The 15905-nt window shown below is 36.3% G+C and overlaps 1 protein-coding gene across 1 annotated transcript in view; it reads right to left on the reverse strand.

Annotated features, from left to right (window-relative positions):
- Positions 1-15905, reverse strand: part of GALNTL6 (polypeptide N-acetylgalactosaminyltransferase like 6) — a 433114-nt gene that overhangs the window by 237374 nt on the left and 179835 nt on the right. The window contains exon 3 of the mRNA XM_053941431.1: positions 14462-14600. Coding sequence (XP_053797406.1) covers positions 14462-14600 — 139 coding nt within the window. The remainder of the gene's footprint in view (positions 1-14461; positions 14601-15905) is intronic.

The raw sequence follows: 15905 nt of genomic DNA on the forward strand, positions 1-15905 counted from the left end.
AAAAAAAAAAACAAAAAAAAAAAAAACCAAAAACTGGCCAGATTTCAAATTCATAGAAATGAAACCTTAAACTTCACCATTTTCTGCTAGGTTTCATAGCAGTGTTTCACTTGCCTTTCTTCAGCAAGTGGAATTCTGCCCATTTTTAGCCCCTTGTTCTCTTGATATGAGACTCTAACAGCAACAGAAGATCACTGTTTCACAAAGCGTAACATGAAATCCATTTTATTTGGAGCTCTATTCAACACTGTCCATAGCAGAGGGCAGTGCTCTGTGCTCTGATGGGCTGCAGGACAGACCTGATGAACAGCTGTAATGCTCTGGAAAGGCCCACGAACTGCAACAAAGATGCAGTTAGACCTCCACAGCTCAGACACTGGATGTACCATGAGAATAAAGCTATGTATTTTCATGAGAATAAACATATATAATGCATGCACCATTTGCTCCAAGTCCATGATTTTGCTTCCTGAGTTTTAGAAGTGATGCCAAATACCCTGGCTGCAAAAAGACTACTTAGAAGCTACAGACATTGCTTCTTGTTTTAAAAGGGAATTCTTGAGCCTCCAAAGAAATAGGAAATTGCAATTCAAGATTCTTTCGTATTTCCTCAGGAATGCAATCTTACCAAAATTTATTAAAATAAAACATAAAGCAAGGTTTGCTGAAGAAAGGAATAATGCTATGTATAAAAGATTACTAGAATCTCACACATATTAGGTAAAACTGTGTAAATTATGGTAAGATGAAACTGAACTGACTACCTACAGAAATATTTCTGTACTACTTCTGAGCAAAATAATATCTTTCCCAGAGTCTAAAAAATTTGGTGGAAAATTTTGTCAAACTTGTATCAATATAGCAAATTACAGTACTTGCACACATGAACTGCAATTGTTATCCTCCACATAAAGTCATTGCAAATGACTTGCACCCTAGGCGAACGTAGGCTTTATGTGGACAGTATCATTCAGGTAGTCTGAATGGCAGAATGAAGTGTCCAAAAAGCACAATGACTTTCACTGAAGCTTGAAAGACTAGAAAATCTATAAAGGTCTGGAAATAAATCCTGAAGTCAATACTCAAAAAAGGTTAGCAGATTTAAGATGGACAGATAGGCAGGTCAGCCAGTTTCAGTGACGTAAGCGTTTGCTCCAAGATGTAACTCAGCGTAGAAAAGATTGCAATGTAGGTGATGTCAATCAACATTACTTTAAGCTCTCCTCTTAATTATGAAATCATAGCTGAACTGATAAAGGCAAATATATTAGTGTAGGGCTTCAGTGTCACATCATATTCTGATTAAGGAATTAAAAAAGAAAAAAAATCAGTGGGGAATTGAAAAATGGATACAAATACTAGGTGTATCAAAATAATTTTAATAGGAACTTATTATTTGCTATTATTTTTTTAGCTTGTTTCTATCATAACTAGACTTTTGCCTTAGTGGCATTTTAAACTGGATTAACTTTTAAAATAACATATGAAGACTGCACTAACAAGACTGACTTAAATAGCAAATGAAGATGAAGACAGGTTATTTGACTCTGTTAAATCATTCTACATATATATTATAAAATGGCTTGTTTGAATGAGATATATATTAGTATAAACATACAAAGTTTCGGAAGAAAAACTTGCCATGATATTTTATAATTTTGGGATTGAGGGCAGAAAACTAAATCAGTCTACCTGAAATTAGTATACTGAACTGATTTTTCACTTTGGCTTTGATCACTATAATTTCCATGAAAGTGTTTTCTGTAATCAGCCCTGGCTACATATGTATGATCATAAATACTTAAGGATGCTAAGAACACATTATTTGACTAGTCTTCTACTGTTTTCATTATATTTTTCCTCACTTTTATCCTTACCTCAATACTTGTGTTTCTTCAGATAACCAAATAGCTCAGTTCAGCAATATTTTTAATGTTTAGTGTTTAAGGCACCACTCATTCACTTTGCTCAGAAACCTCACACTATATCTTCCTCAGCTTACCTTGTTCAGCTACAGGACTAATGCAGTCTCCTCATTAGTGGCTGCTAAGTGATCATTCACAGAACTGGAGGCTTAAGTGCTCAAGGTTTGATGCGGTCATCCACAAATTACTCCAAGAAATCCTGATCAGTCAGCTTAGCTCACACTTATGCTTGTATCTCTAGGCGTGTGCCATGCTACACCATCAGCACCCAGTGCAGTGTAGCAGTAAACATCTGCACATCCTTTGGCTCATCCTAACTGAATAGACCCAGGCCTCCAGACTTCTCCAGAGGATGAATTTGGGATTGTTCCTAGCTCTACAGACTGCCAGACTAGGCTGGTGAATTTAAACAGCTTGCCCATTTCACAGCCAAGACTGGAATCTAGCAACGTATGGGCATGTTAACTCTCTTGTCCTTTCACCACACAGTCTCATCATATGCAAGTAACTTGCCAGCTCTTCTCTTAAGAGCTGTAAAAGGCAGTGGCCTCCAGTGTTTAGTACTGTGCTGCCTGTACTACTTCTTATGGATCATCTTATGGACTCCCTTACCAATACTTTCCTTATTGAGGACTGGGAATCCATTTTATTGCCGAGTTCCACAGTGACACATTTGACCACACAAAACAGCAAGTTAACTATTAAACCAAAATAATTTGCTTCTGCAGGCTGGTCCTGTCATACAGGCAAACTGGGAAGAGGATGCCCACTGTGGTCTCTAGGTGAACTCTTTTTTAATTTAAATAAAGTATATAGTTTAAACTTGTATATTTTTACACAATGCTCTCATTCTAGACACTTAGAAATGCAAAACTCTTCAGAAAGAGTTGAGTCAAGTAACTACTCACCTTTTGGTTATACTTTTCCAAACAAATAAATGCCTGGCACCAAAAGACATTATTTTAAGCTCTTTTGAAAGCTAGGTCATTTATTTCTAGAGGGCAGTATCCAAATGCCTGAATCAACAATTTGGGAGGGGATAAGAGGATGAAGAAGCAACAGTATCTATCTAGGACTCACGGCAGGAATACTATTCAAGGGGGTGAAGAACCTGACGATTGAAACTAGAAAAGGGCTGCTACTCAGCAGAAGCCTTTTCTGCATAATCTTAACAGAATACTACAGACTGGCCTTAGTAATGTACAACAGAAGTTTTTCTAAAGATGCCTCTTTTATTGTCTTTAAACATAACATATTTTAGCGCAGCACACTAGCACTTATTCATGGAACAATGCTGAATAATAGGTTCAGTACCCAAGGCTGAAAAATGGAAAATTTCTTGGCATAAATAATACATTTCTTCAAGCTTTTTTACTGAAGTCTTAGGTCTCAGAATAACTTCTCTGTTATGCCTGAAATGTCTTGGTAGATACTTAGCAAGAAAATTACCATGATAAGCAAAAGTCATCCTGCTAGTTAAGTAGCCCACACCTGTATTTTCTTACTGAAGTTATGACATTACCATTCAGAGCAACAGGAGTTTAGAAGAGGACATGCAAGGGGCATTATGCATTGCCACTGCACAAATACTCAGAATTATTAAATAATACTAGCAATGTAGACTTTGCCAAAAATATTTTATAAATGCCAACACCTGTGTAAAAATAAAAACTGGCATCAAATGATGAATATGCTGATGAGTTAGATACAATGTCATTTTCAAGATTATAATGAATCAAAAGTTATGAACCTTGAATTATGCTCTCAAATATTGCTATCCTCAATCAGTTTAGTCTCTCTTTCCATGGTATTTCAGAACTTAGTATCTGGTATTTCCTATCAAAGAATAGCCCTACATCGTTAAATTAGTCCCTCAGAGACTTCTGGATGAGATTTTTACAAACAGAGGCCCGACCTACCAGTCCACAAGCTGCTTCCACACTGTGGAGTTGTACTTACTGCTTTGAAAATCAATCTCTGTCTGAAGAATCTCATTCCTCTCTCCCTTTTATTAGAAACATAATTAACACTAATCATATGTATGATTCAATTTTGTAATTCATTAGTGTTTTAGAAACCCAATTAATATTAAAAAAGAAAAGGTAGAATTTATTTGAAAATAATTTCTACAGTAAAAAAAAAAAAAATACACATTTAAATACACACTGTGAAAATAAAGATTACTTTCCCTGCCATCAACTCACACAAATTAGAAACTTGACAAAACTTGACAAATTAGAACTTTTCACCAGCTTTGCATGCTGTTCCTACAGTTTGATTTTGGAGCTGGGCCCTTGGCTCCAGGAGTTCAAGGCTTATTCATAGAAACATCACACAGACACACTCTTTAACTCACTTTAAACACTCAATATTGACTTGATTTTTCCTTTGAGATACAGAATTCTTCTGCGGGGTTGAAACAATAATCAAAAGCAAGTTTCTGAGCAAAACAATTTTAGAGTTGGTTTCAAAGTTGCAGGGAGACTTTTAGAAGGTTAAGAAAATAGCAAGAGGTTTCTCTATTTCTGAAATATTAACCTGCCTGAGGAAGAAAAAAAACTGTCCTAGAAACACCATGAAGCTATCTGCAGTAGGCACCTTTAAAATACAACCTGAAAGGATGACTGTTCATAAAAACAGTAGTGAAAAGGAGTTAAAATTACACTTCTTTCTTATTCACTACTAAGAATCCTAAGAGTTATGATTTCATTTTGTAGATCTGCCTACTCTACTGGACACAAATAACAGCATTTTTTACTTCAAGGAGTAAGAATAACTTCATATTTGGGGGGGGGGGGGGGGGAGAAAAATGTCCTCATCACATGAGCTTAAGAAAAGATGCAGAATTTCCAAATCATCCCTTCTTTACAGCTTCACAGTTAACAGAAACATGCAGAAATATCCTGCCTCTGTAGCAGACAAAATGAAAGAATATAGACCTTCTAAAATGATGAGAAAGGAGAGCAGTGCTGGCACCATTCCAGCCACTTGACAGCAAAAGCTGATTCATAAAAGTAGCAATTTACTCGACCCTGTAGACATATCCCAATGTTTTATGCACACTAAGGGATGCCACTAGCAGTGCTGTGGTCAGTTACGAAGCTCTGTGCCTTCCAAACACATCAACAACCTTGAAAATTGCCCTGATAGATAATAGCATAGGAGAAGTTAAGTGTCTCACAGACATCCCTTTGCTGGATTTAGGAAACAAGTCAGAAGCCTACTACAACACTTTCTGGATCATAAAAGTAGCCTACCTCTAATTTTCTCCTCTTATAGGAAGTGCCAGACAAAGTTAGAGCAAAACAGAAAGAGATTTTCAACCTTTTTTTCCCCCACACTGGCTTTGTCAGCTCTCGCTCTCTTAACTAAGCTGCTTTTTCAGATTTGACCTTTTCTTTGCCTTTATTAAAAGAAACTAGAGCACCCACTGGGCCCCCAGGTACTGACAAGACCTCTATAAAGCCACCAGAACAAAACATTTCCCAGTGAAAATTTACATAGTAATTGTCCTAGCATGTCAAAGTATTCAATTTACAGCAACAAGCTTCAGTCACACCATGTTTCTGTTCCAATCTAGTCTTGTCAGCTGAGCCTGATTAAGTAGTGATAACTAGTAATTTCTTCTGCTATTTGACAAGGCTGTAAAATTAGCTTGGGTGTGAGTTGATGGCAGGGAAAGTAATCTTTATTTTCACAGTGACTCACAGCTGGGAAGCAAGCAGGCATTACTGGGTATGGGCTTCAATAAATGTCACAACACTATTATTACTAGAACAAATAAACGTTCTCCGAAACATTAGTAGGACTTTCATGAAAAAGAAGAAAAATTGTATAGTAGAAATTGTTTGTGAAATTGCTACTAAATGCATTATCAGCATGTCTTGGGAATTAAGGAGGCAAAGTCCTGTGCTCTATGTAGACTTCCCTCAGCATGGAATTCATCAGAAATGATAGAGCTCAATTAGGTGCTTGTTACTTTATGTCAAATTGCCTCATTTTGGCCTGTCAGGTACAGTTTCTTCAGTAGCACTCTCTGTCTCTGAAGAAATCGAAGTCTGAATTTGCCTTGCTTTGTCCTTCAAACCAAAAAGTTCCTCTAACCAAGGGAAGAGCCTAAGAGTCAGATAAACTATATTGACATAAAGCACATTATGTCTACAAAGTTTTGTTTTACGAAACTCATTTTGTTTTACAGTGACTCATAAAATCATCATCACTTATGGAAAGATGTTATAAATTAAAAAAAACCATTAATATGTTTTAAGAAACTTATCTACTCAGCCATATGTATTAAATCTAGGAGGCTTTGGAAATAATACATGTAGTCATTTCATACTATCTCAAAATTATTTATTACCAAGTGCACATAAGAAGACATCCTAGTACTCTAATTATATTTTAGCTTAAACCTTGCACTTTGTGACCTATGAATTTAAAAATAACATCAGACCAATTTATTTAATACATACACAAGCAAACACGCTCAAAACACTGTTATTTCTCTGATATTTTAAAAAAAATCTAGTTAAAATTCATTCATTCAACCCTGCATACTTATCTGATTGTCTCTCACAGTAAGTAAGGCAGACCTCAATAAAAAGACCATCAATAAAAAGACCAATAAAAAGCCTCTATTTTGAGTCTAAGGTCATTTTCATAGCTGAAGAAGAAACAGGATTAGAATTCAGGTTTCTGTCACTTCAAAGTGCATTTTAAAGCACACTACTTCAGGAAAAAACCAACCTGTGACATTCAATTACCCTTTAAACTTCCGTTCCAGAAGTCCTAGTTATCTTATTACCACTTATATTCCCTTATATTCCAAAGGCCCCCCATAGGCTTCTAGGAACCCTCCAGAAGCACAGCCACTCCTCCCAGTTTTGCACCAGTCCTCAGGTACTTCTCTCAACTGCTGTGATCATTCAAAGACCATTGAGAGGAGCCTCAAACAGACATCAGTTCCCTCAGCATTCATGGGTACATCCCCTCAGGCCCATGGACTTACCATGTCCAGTTTGCTTAAGCATAAAATACTTAATTTTCAAAGACAGTCTTTCTGTGATCTACCTACATCACTTCACCTCTCCTTTTCACTGCAATATATGGTCAGGCTTACACCTCTCAACACCACACCTGTACACAATAGAAGAGATGATGGGCAAGATAGTACTAGATCTGACCAGTGTTTGTAATACTGAAATCACAGCTGATAAACAAGGGAGCAAATGCTGTGAAAAAGCTGCTGGGCCTCATGGACCACATGTGCCAACAAGATCAGTAAATACTCATGCCTACTACCACATCCTGTGGCCAGCACAGCCTTCAGAAAATTGGAGCTCAAGAAGCTTACTCATAATCCAGTCAGGCAAAATAGAAGTTGTTTTTCCATTCCAGCACTGCTGCACATCTGCTGTCCTTATTACATGAGGTGCAACAGCTAATTGTGTTGCCATTGAGAATGTACTGCTGAGAATGTACAACCTTACTGAGGCAAGGTATACTGAGGCTCTTCATAAAACCACTATATTAACAACATATATCATCACTTTCATCTATGAACCTCAAAGATACAAAACCCCAGAATATCCCACATTCCACGCAAATCTTAGCAAAGCTGGATGTACTTTCCAATTTTACTATTGTATTATTTGACAGTTAAAAGTTCAAGCTTTAACCATTGCCAAATGCTAATAGACTTGGCTATCCCAGATGTACAGAACAAGCTGGAGGGTAAATATTCTTCAGAATTCCTGTCCCCATTAAGTTTAGATTTCACATTATGTTTACTGCAGATTGCTATTTTCTCAGCAGTGTGGGAGGATTTACTGGAGCCTAAGTAAAATGCAAGGCATCTAAATACACAAGAACTACTTTTCTCCACGTGTATAAACAGATTATTTCTTTTATCAAATAATTTTCAGTAAACAGAAACAGTCCCATCAGGCTTGGACTCTCCCCACTGGCCTATTTAACACTGCAGCCTATTTCTCAATAAAAGGAGAGAAGAGGAATCATCCATCTTCAGCCATATTTTTGCTGTTGCTGCTCTAAAAAAAAAGACACACAAGCACCCAGAAAGCACTTGGGAATTATTCCATGTTATTTGTTCCTATCAATACATATCCTGCAGAGAAAGTGACAGCAGGCATGACAGAGACAGAAAGCCATAGGTTTTCTTGGGTATAAAATATTCCTGATCCTGTTTTGAGGAGCTGCACTTCAAATGGGATGCCCTGAAGCAATTGCAGAGAACAATCTGGTCAGGCTTGGAAATGGGGACACTGCCTATCGCGTTTTGGACCACATGACTTTCCACTTTCACTACATTTTTCAGCAACTACACAAAACAGTTTGAAAAGCAGAGTAACAATCTCTAGCTTTTCCACTACACACTAAAACCACACCTTGAGTTTAAACAGGTTTCTCTGTGGCCAGATAAATTAAGCTAATACTAGTAATCAGCAGTATGAAGCAATGCAATGTGTATGTGTGTCTGAAGACATTTCTGATTCTCCAAAATGAATGAGAACTAAAAAAAAAGCCTTCTACAGTCTTTGTTTCTTCTGTTACATTTTTGATCATATGGTGGAAGATCAATAGAAATAACCAATTACTTCCATAAGACTTATTAAATATTTCTAAGTTGAGCATACTTAAATGGTTTAGTCTAATTTTTTTTTTTTTTTTTTTTTTTTTTTTTTTTTTTTTTTTTTTTTTTTTTTTTTTTTTTGCAATGCAGGACAACCCAAACCTGTCTTTAAGATGATAGACTGCAGAGGGAATTAACTGGAATTTATCTTGGAGCATTGGATTAAAGACAAACTTTTAAATTTTAATTTTAGGCAATATACATAGGCTAGATTGTGACAAATGCACTGTATTTATAAAAAGAAAGTAACTAAATACAATGCAATACTTACTTTTTTAGGGGATTCAGATATGCACTACTGCCTGCCTATGTATCTAACTATATCCCTTTCCCAAGAGTTTAGTAATACTAGAATTTTTGCAAAGTGTACTAAAACACAGAGATTAAGAGCAACTCCAACTCTGTTAACTCTGCAACTACTCTAAAGAAACACAAAAACAGGGCCAATCAAAAAACACACTGCCCAGAGAAATCCCATTACATATTAATTTTAGCCTCTTTTAAAAATACAATGGAGAACAACCACACTGCATTCAAATGTTTTGAGAGAGAACCATTCAGGCACTGTCTCAGCTTTTGCTACTGAAAAGGAGAGTTTCAGTTATGCAGAACCCATGGAATGAAATTTGGTTTTGCTATTAAAAACAAATAAAACCTCATTACTGTTCAAGACACAGAAGATGTAACCAGCCCTTAGCTAAACACTATTATTTCTTTGATTATGAAAATGCATTTCTTCTGAGGGTTGTGAAAAATTTAATGCCTAAAAAAAATGAGCATAGTTCAGACTTCTAAAAAGGAATACTGTTGAGAGTGACAGTGAAGGGCCAGAACTTCACACAGCAAGACCAGCAGAAAAGGATTGGAAACACTGACTCCAGCTCATACAAGCTAAAAACCAGACATTAAAAATGTCCAACCTGATTCTTGTAATGTACAACAAGAATGCTAAGAATTTCATAACCAAATTAATCTATCTGTGCCCAGAGAAACCTTAAAAGGATGAGATTTCTTGTGATAGATTACTCAGGAAAGCCAAGGAGTATTTGCACATCTGATCTAAGACTACCCAAGACATAAATTCATAGAATAGCTTGAGCTGGGAGGGATTCACAAGGATATTCAAGGCCCTGCACAGGACAATACCAAGAATCACACCATTTGTCTTAGACCATTTTCCAAACATTTCTTAAACTCTGACAGGCTTGGTGCTGTGACCACTTTCCTGGGGAGCCTGATTCAGTGCCTGATCACCCTTTGAGTAAAAAACCACCTTTGATCTAATATCCAACCTAAACCTCTCTTGATGCAGCTTCATGCCATTCCTTAGGGTCCTGTCACTGGTAACCACAGAAGAGAGATCAGTGCCTGCCCTTCTTCTTTCCCTCACGACGCAGACTGCAGTGAGGTCTCCACTCTCTCTCCTCCCGGCTGAAGAGACCAAGTGATCTCAGCCACACCTCATACAGCTTCACCTGTACATCCTTCATTTTCATGATATTGCTCTGGATGCTCTCCAATAGCTTTTTTATCACTCTTACATTGGGGTGCCCAAAACTGTACACAGGACTCAAGGTGAGGCTGCACCAGCACAGAGCAGGACAATCCCCTCCCTTGCCTGGCTTGCAATGTTGTGCTTGATGCACTCCAGGAAATGGTTATCAGCAATTAATCCACAAATTTTAGATAAAAGACCTGCTGTTGAAATTAAGATATATAAACATGTAAAAATATTTTAAATTATAAAGCCTGCAAATGTATTGGTATCAGGGACTAACTTGAATTCCTTGAGTCAATAATGAAAAGATTAAAAATGGATTGTCTAGTATAAAAAGACTTAGGAGCTTGAAACAGGATAGGTCAAAAAATTTATATTCACTGTTCAGACTAGATGATTGCAATCCTTCCCCCAAGTCTCATTAAAATCATTATTAGTTCGCTTTTCAAAATGCAAGTCAGATTCAGTTTTGTTTGTTTGAACAAAGCTGGTATGAATAGCAGAATATTTGATAATGTGGAGAAGATAACAATTCATTTCAACTGGTACATTCAGTATTGTAATAAGTAGCATTTCTCTTTCTACAATAGAAAAAAATACTGCCAGCTTTTTCCCTAGCATTAGCTGGTTTGTTGTATTCTAGACTATACAAAGTGGCACAAAGCAGGTGAAAACAGAAGTGAATGAAAACACTCTTCTTGTGGGTTTTGAAATATTTCTTATATTGGTACAGAATTTCTAACCCCTAAATATTAATTCCATTGCTTTCTCTCAATACTACCCAAAACTCAATGTTCCCTTTTACTTTGGCTGACCAGAACTCTTATTTTCACTAAATCAGTCCTGAAACCAAATAAACTGAGGTGATAAGCCTCTTTCAGATTGTTATTTAGAATTAGGGGGGGAAAAAAAAAGTTGTTTAGTTTGATTGCTTTTTTTGTTTAAACTTAAAGACATGGGTGATTGTGGGCAGAGAACAGAAAGTTAGCTAATGTAGCTTGGCATCCACTGTGCCAAGGCTTTCACACAAGAGTGGAACAGAAACAAGACAAAGACTACTCAGAAATGGAAAAAAATATTCTTTGAGCACAGCTATGAGAGACAGAAAAAAAGCATGGGAGATATTAGAAGGGTGCAATAAAAACATATTAAAGATGCAGGAAAAGTCAAGTCAGCCTTAGAATAGAAGTTAACTGTTTCATTTCAGTACAGATTTCTTTTTTTTTACAGCACACATATTTTGCTGTCTTAAAAAGGAAAGAAGAATCAATCATAACATCATGCTGAATTATTTTAAATATCACAGGAGAAACGAAAGAGTATTATTAAACAGATTTGAAAACTGGATGTTCTCAGAGCTCAATCATCTAAGCATTTGTTTAGTTTTACCCATCCCCCTGCAGAAGGTGTTATTTGCAAATCCTGAGCCCAAATCCCAAAGAAACTCAGAAAAAGAAAGTTTATTTGGATTAAAAAGAACATGATTTTTCTGCTGTTTTTGTGTACTTCCCAGAAAACCAAACACTTGGAAGTGGTTCTTCAAGTTTCTTTGGTTTGACTTTGGAATATAATATTTTTGAAGTTATTTTAGAAGAATGTAGAAACTAATTCAGCAGCTGTTTTAAGTTTTTATTCAAATTACAGGATTTACCACTTAGTTTTGTGGCATTTGAAGGCTAATTTTATGGATTTTGTCTACTAATGGCAATAAAACCATTCTATTTGGTTCCATAAAACATATCATAGACAGTATTTTCAGGAAATACATCTTCAGCAGAAGATAAGCATTTTCCTTGTGCAAATGGCATCCACTAAATAGAGACAGAGGATCAAAACTCAAAGTTTATAATACTAGCATCTCCCATAAATTTGCATAAGATGACAGTAAAGGCCTCAAAGGAGTAAGAAGCTCCAGAAAGCCAAACCCTTTCTAATGTTCAAAAGCTGGCCAAATTAGACCTGCCTGCTATATCACACCTGATTTATCTACTATAATGTTACTGAAGAGCATCCTTTTCTCAGACAGAAATTACATAATTTTCCAATAGTTTGTCTGAAAGCAACTCTATTAGTGCCATGGTTTAGCCCCAGCCTCTAGCACGAATGACACACAAATTCGTAAAGAAAATTAACTCTACCCCAGCCAAAACCAGCACAATGACAGGTGAACTACTTGGCTTTTCATACACACTTCTGAAGAGAGGAGACATTTCCAAAAGTGAAGTGCAGTTTGAGACTGGCCATACCTAGTAAACAGCAGCCTAGAGATGTTCTTGTTTCTAACAATAGGTCAGAAAGTATTGTCAGACTCCTGTGTCTCTTGGAAGTTCAAAAAATACACTTGCTTCAAGGTATAGCCACCAGAAGTACTGAGCCCAGCTTTGTCACCTTAATTGACACTACTTAGCAGGCAATTATAGCACAAGAACATTTTTTCTCTTTATCTTTAGATGGTAAGAGATAGAGTCAATTAACTAATGGGCTACTTGTATTATGTGTGTTTAACATAAGGAAGGTTAGAAGGCTATGACTCAAGTCAGTTCATTCAGGACGCTACTAAAACAACCACCATAGGAGATTTCACTGAATGCCACAGGAACCTGGTTGAATTGGAACATGGAAACAATGCAGGCAACTAAGGATACAAGCTTCCCAAATGAGATGCTTAGGTGCAAGTCAGAAAAATATCTGTGTTGGGGAAAAGACGGCAGAGAAAGTCTGGTGTGGCACTGACTTGTTCCTAATACGCCACTTCTGACAACACATCGCTTCTGGGGACGTGCATGGAGATGTCAGGGACTGTGAGGACAGCAGCAGGTGAGAAAGAAGTTGCCAGAAGACCAATTTCCAAAAGCACAAAGGGATGACAAATCTGACAGCTTCCTTTTGTGTCTAGTCATTATCCTCTGCAGTCTTACTAACAGAGGAGGTTGCTTGATGAACACATTTATTATAACAGCAATGTAATCTACCACAGCTTCAAAGCTGTACATCTGAACTCAAAGTTCTTGGAAGTACTCATTATATAATTTCAGCTAATTTGTCAAAGCAGAAAGCAAAGAATGTATATAAAACATACAGCTTGTTAAAAAAAATATTTCTTTTTACTTAATCCTATGCAAACAATCCTAATATACTGTTTACAAATTAAGACAGAAACAGGTTTTTTTTCTCAAAACAATGCAACAATTAAATTAGGCAGTTAACAATTAAAATTAAATTAGAAACATTTCTAAAAAAAGGTTCATTCACCTGCTGTGGATTTCTTTTTTTAAACTCTTACTATGCAAATATTCATATACTATTAGTTCTGTGAAAAAGACAGTTGCACATTTGACATAAAAATGTGTTAGTTGCCATGACGTTTCTCTTCTCCCTGTACTTCTGTCAAGCTCTGAAGTTCAGCTCTGTTCTCTGACAACTTTTCATATCAAAATAAGTTAAGAAGTGGGATGATATCTTAACATGAATCTTTGTATAATGGAGAGAATTGTATCTGCAGGAAAATACAAACATAGTCATGGAGACAATTAGTTTTGTCTCACCTTTCCCCCATACAATGGGTGCATAACATCCAATTAAAAGAGCGGGAAAATACTAGCTAAGGACACAAATCAAATCCACTCCCTTTTCAGAGCTCAGATCCAGAATGACTCTAGAGGACAAGAGCCTGGAGCCTACAATGGCAATAGTGCCCCTTTTCCTGTCACAGATAGGAAGTCTTACTCTTTGTATAAAGAAGCCAAAAATTAAACATGAAAAGCAAGTTAGGTTTGCTGTATGACGATTCTTAGCTCAGTGGTTCTGGTTATTTTCCAGAATAACCTTCATCCCATTTCTCTGTGTTAATATTAATGCTATAGGGAACAATACCATCATCCAGTGTCCCCAAATTCTGCCTGTTCATTGTGCATATTCTGTTTTTACACAATTCTACACAACATAAATCAGCTGACATATCAGCACTCGGCAGCTATTGCATTAACTTTTTATGTAACAAAACAGAAGAAACACTCTGTAATCACAGCCAAAAACTATACACGAGTTGTCACTCCACTCCCCAGCCTAAAGATCTGCAGCTGTTAACCAAATTACAGAACAGGAGAAGCTATGTGAATGCTTTTTAGCCCAATTCACTATACAAAAAATTTAATAAAAATCATTCTGTAATGAAAAGAGGCCTTTTATATTCTTAATCAGTTGAGAAGTCACTTTAAAAGACAGAGCAAATAATTTAACAACAGTGGTAAATTTTCCACTTCCTATAAAATGAAAGGATGGCTTTTTGTTGACTGTTTATGTTTTACCTTCCTGGGAAACAACTTATCTAGAGATATACAAAGATTAAATCTTAAAATTAAATAGTCCAGGAAACAGTTTACATACTTAGGATGTCGGATGTCTGGCAGGGACCGTTCCAGTGCTATGTTGTTGCTAACAAATATGTTGAAGCCATTTTCCCTATAAGCAGAATCATCATGGTCTTCCTCTGTAAGAGGGTACGGTTTCCCATGTTCACCTTTCCCTATAACAGAACAAAACAATTATTCACCTCAAACTGACAGCAAAAAACGTACTACAAAGACAAAAAGAAGTTACACTGAACTTCACTTGGTACACTGTGTCTGGAACACTCAAAGAAATCTTTTATTATATTATTATTATATAATATATGTAAAATATATAATAATATAGATATTATTACATAATATTATCGAATATATAATATTTATACCTATACTATATTATATAATGATATAGTATATTAATATATATTATATATTATATGATAATATTATTATATATTATTATATAATATTATATAATATATAATAATATTGCTAATGTCATTAGCAATAGTTCCATTATTTTCAATACAAAACCAGAAAGTATGTACAAGTAACAAGATGCAAAAGCCCCTCTGAAGTCACCCAATTCATCTAATTGGTGTGACACACAATCAGGTAAAAGCCATTCTATATAGAAAAATTTCAGTTGTAAATGAAGCTAAGACCTTTCTTTTCCATAGCAAAATTATGAACAAATGGATCAGTTCCATCAATATGCCTTTCAGTCACTACAAGGAACCTGGTTACTTTACTGAGTTACTTTACATTACAGCACCCCTAACACCCACTCATGTTTTCAGAATGCAGTTTCGGCATTGAAGTTTGGGGTTCCTCCTTCCAGAAGGAACAATGAGGAAATCAGATGTTTTGCTCTAGGCTCCTTGAACACCCTTCACTCCTAGGGACAAGACAGATGTACTCAGTTTCTAATGCCACAGCACCATGGAGTTGGTTTCAGAAACTGGTCACTTTGTGCTTCCCCAAAGAAATTATCTGCTTGTTCCCTAATAAAGCACAGACTTTTTATTCCAGCTTTTTATTCCCAAGTTAGTTCTCATCATCAGTCACTTGGCTTGCTTAGTACCTACCTCAGGCAACTATACCTCTACCTTTTCCCATAAGAGAGCAGAAAACAAATAAAAGCACTTCAAAGAAAATCAGAAAATAAAAGCCTTCAATTCTTCTCAGCTACTTTTATTCTTCCCATTCTTGAAGAGGATGTACTCTTCAGAGTTTTAAAACACTTCAAGCCTACGCAGGTTCTCAAGAACATATTCTTTGTCTTACATCTCATTGATCAGATTATAACCTCTCTGTCCTTCTACCACCAGAAACCCTCTTAAGAAAATACCTCCTTTTACCTGGGCTCTTACAAGGAAATTAATCAGCTGGATTCAGTAAGTGATCAAGGGCATGTGATCCTCAGTTAATCAGGAGCAGTTACAGGAGTGGATAAAGAAGAAAGCAACCAGAAGCTGAGA

This window comes from Vidua chalybeata, chromosome 4 (assembly GCF_026979565.1).
Source record: "Vidua chalybeata isolate OUT-0048 chromosome 4, bVidCha1 merged haplotype, whole genome shotgun sequence".
Taxonomy (NCBI): Eukaryota; Metazoa; Chordata; class Aves; order Passeriformes; family Viduidae; genus Vidua; species Vidua chalybeata.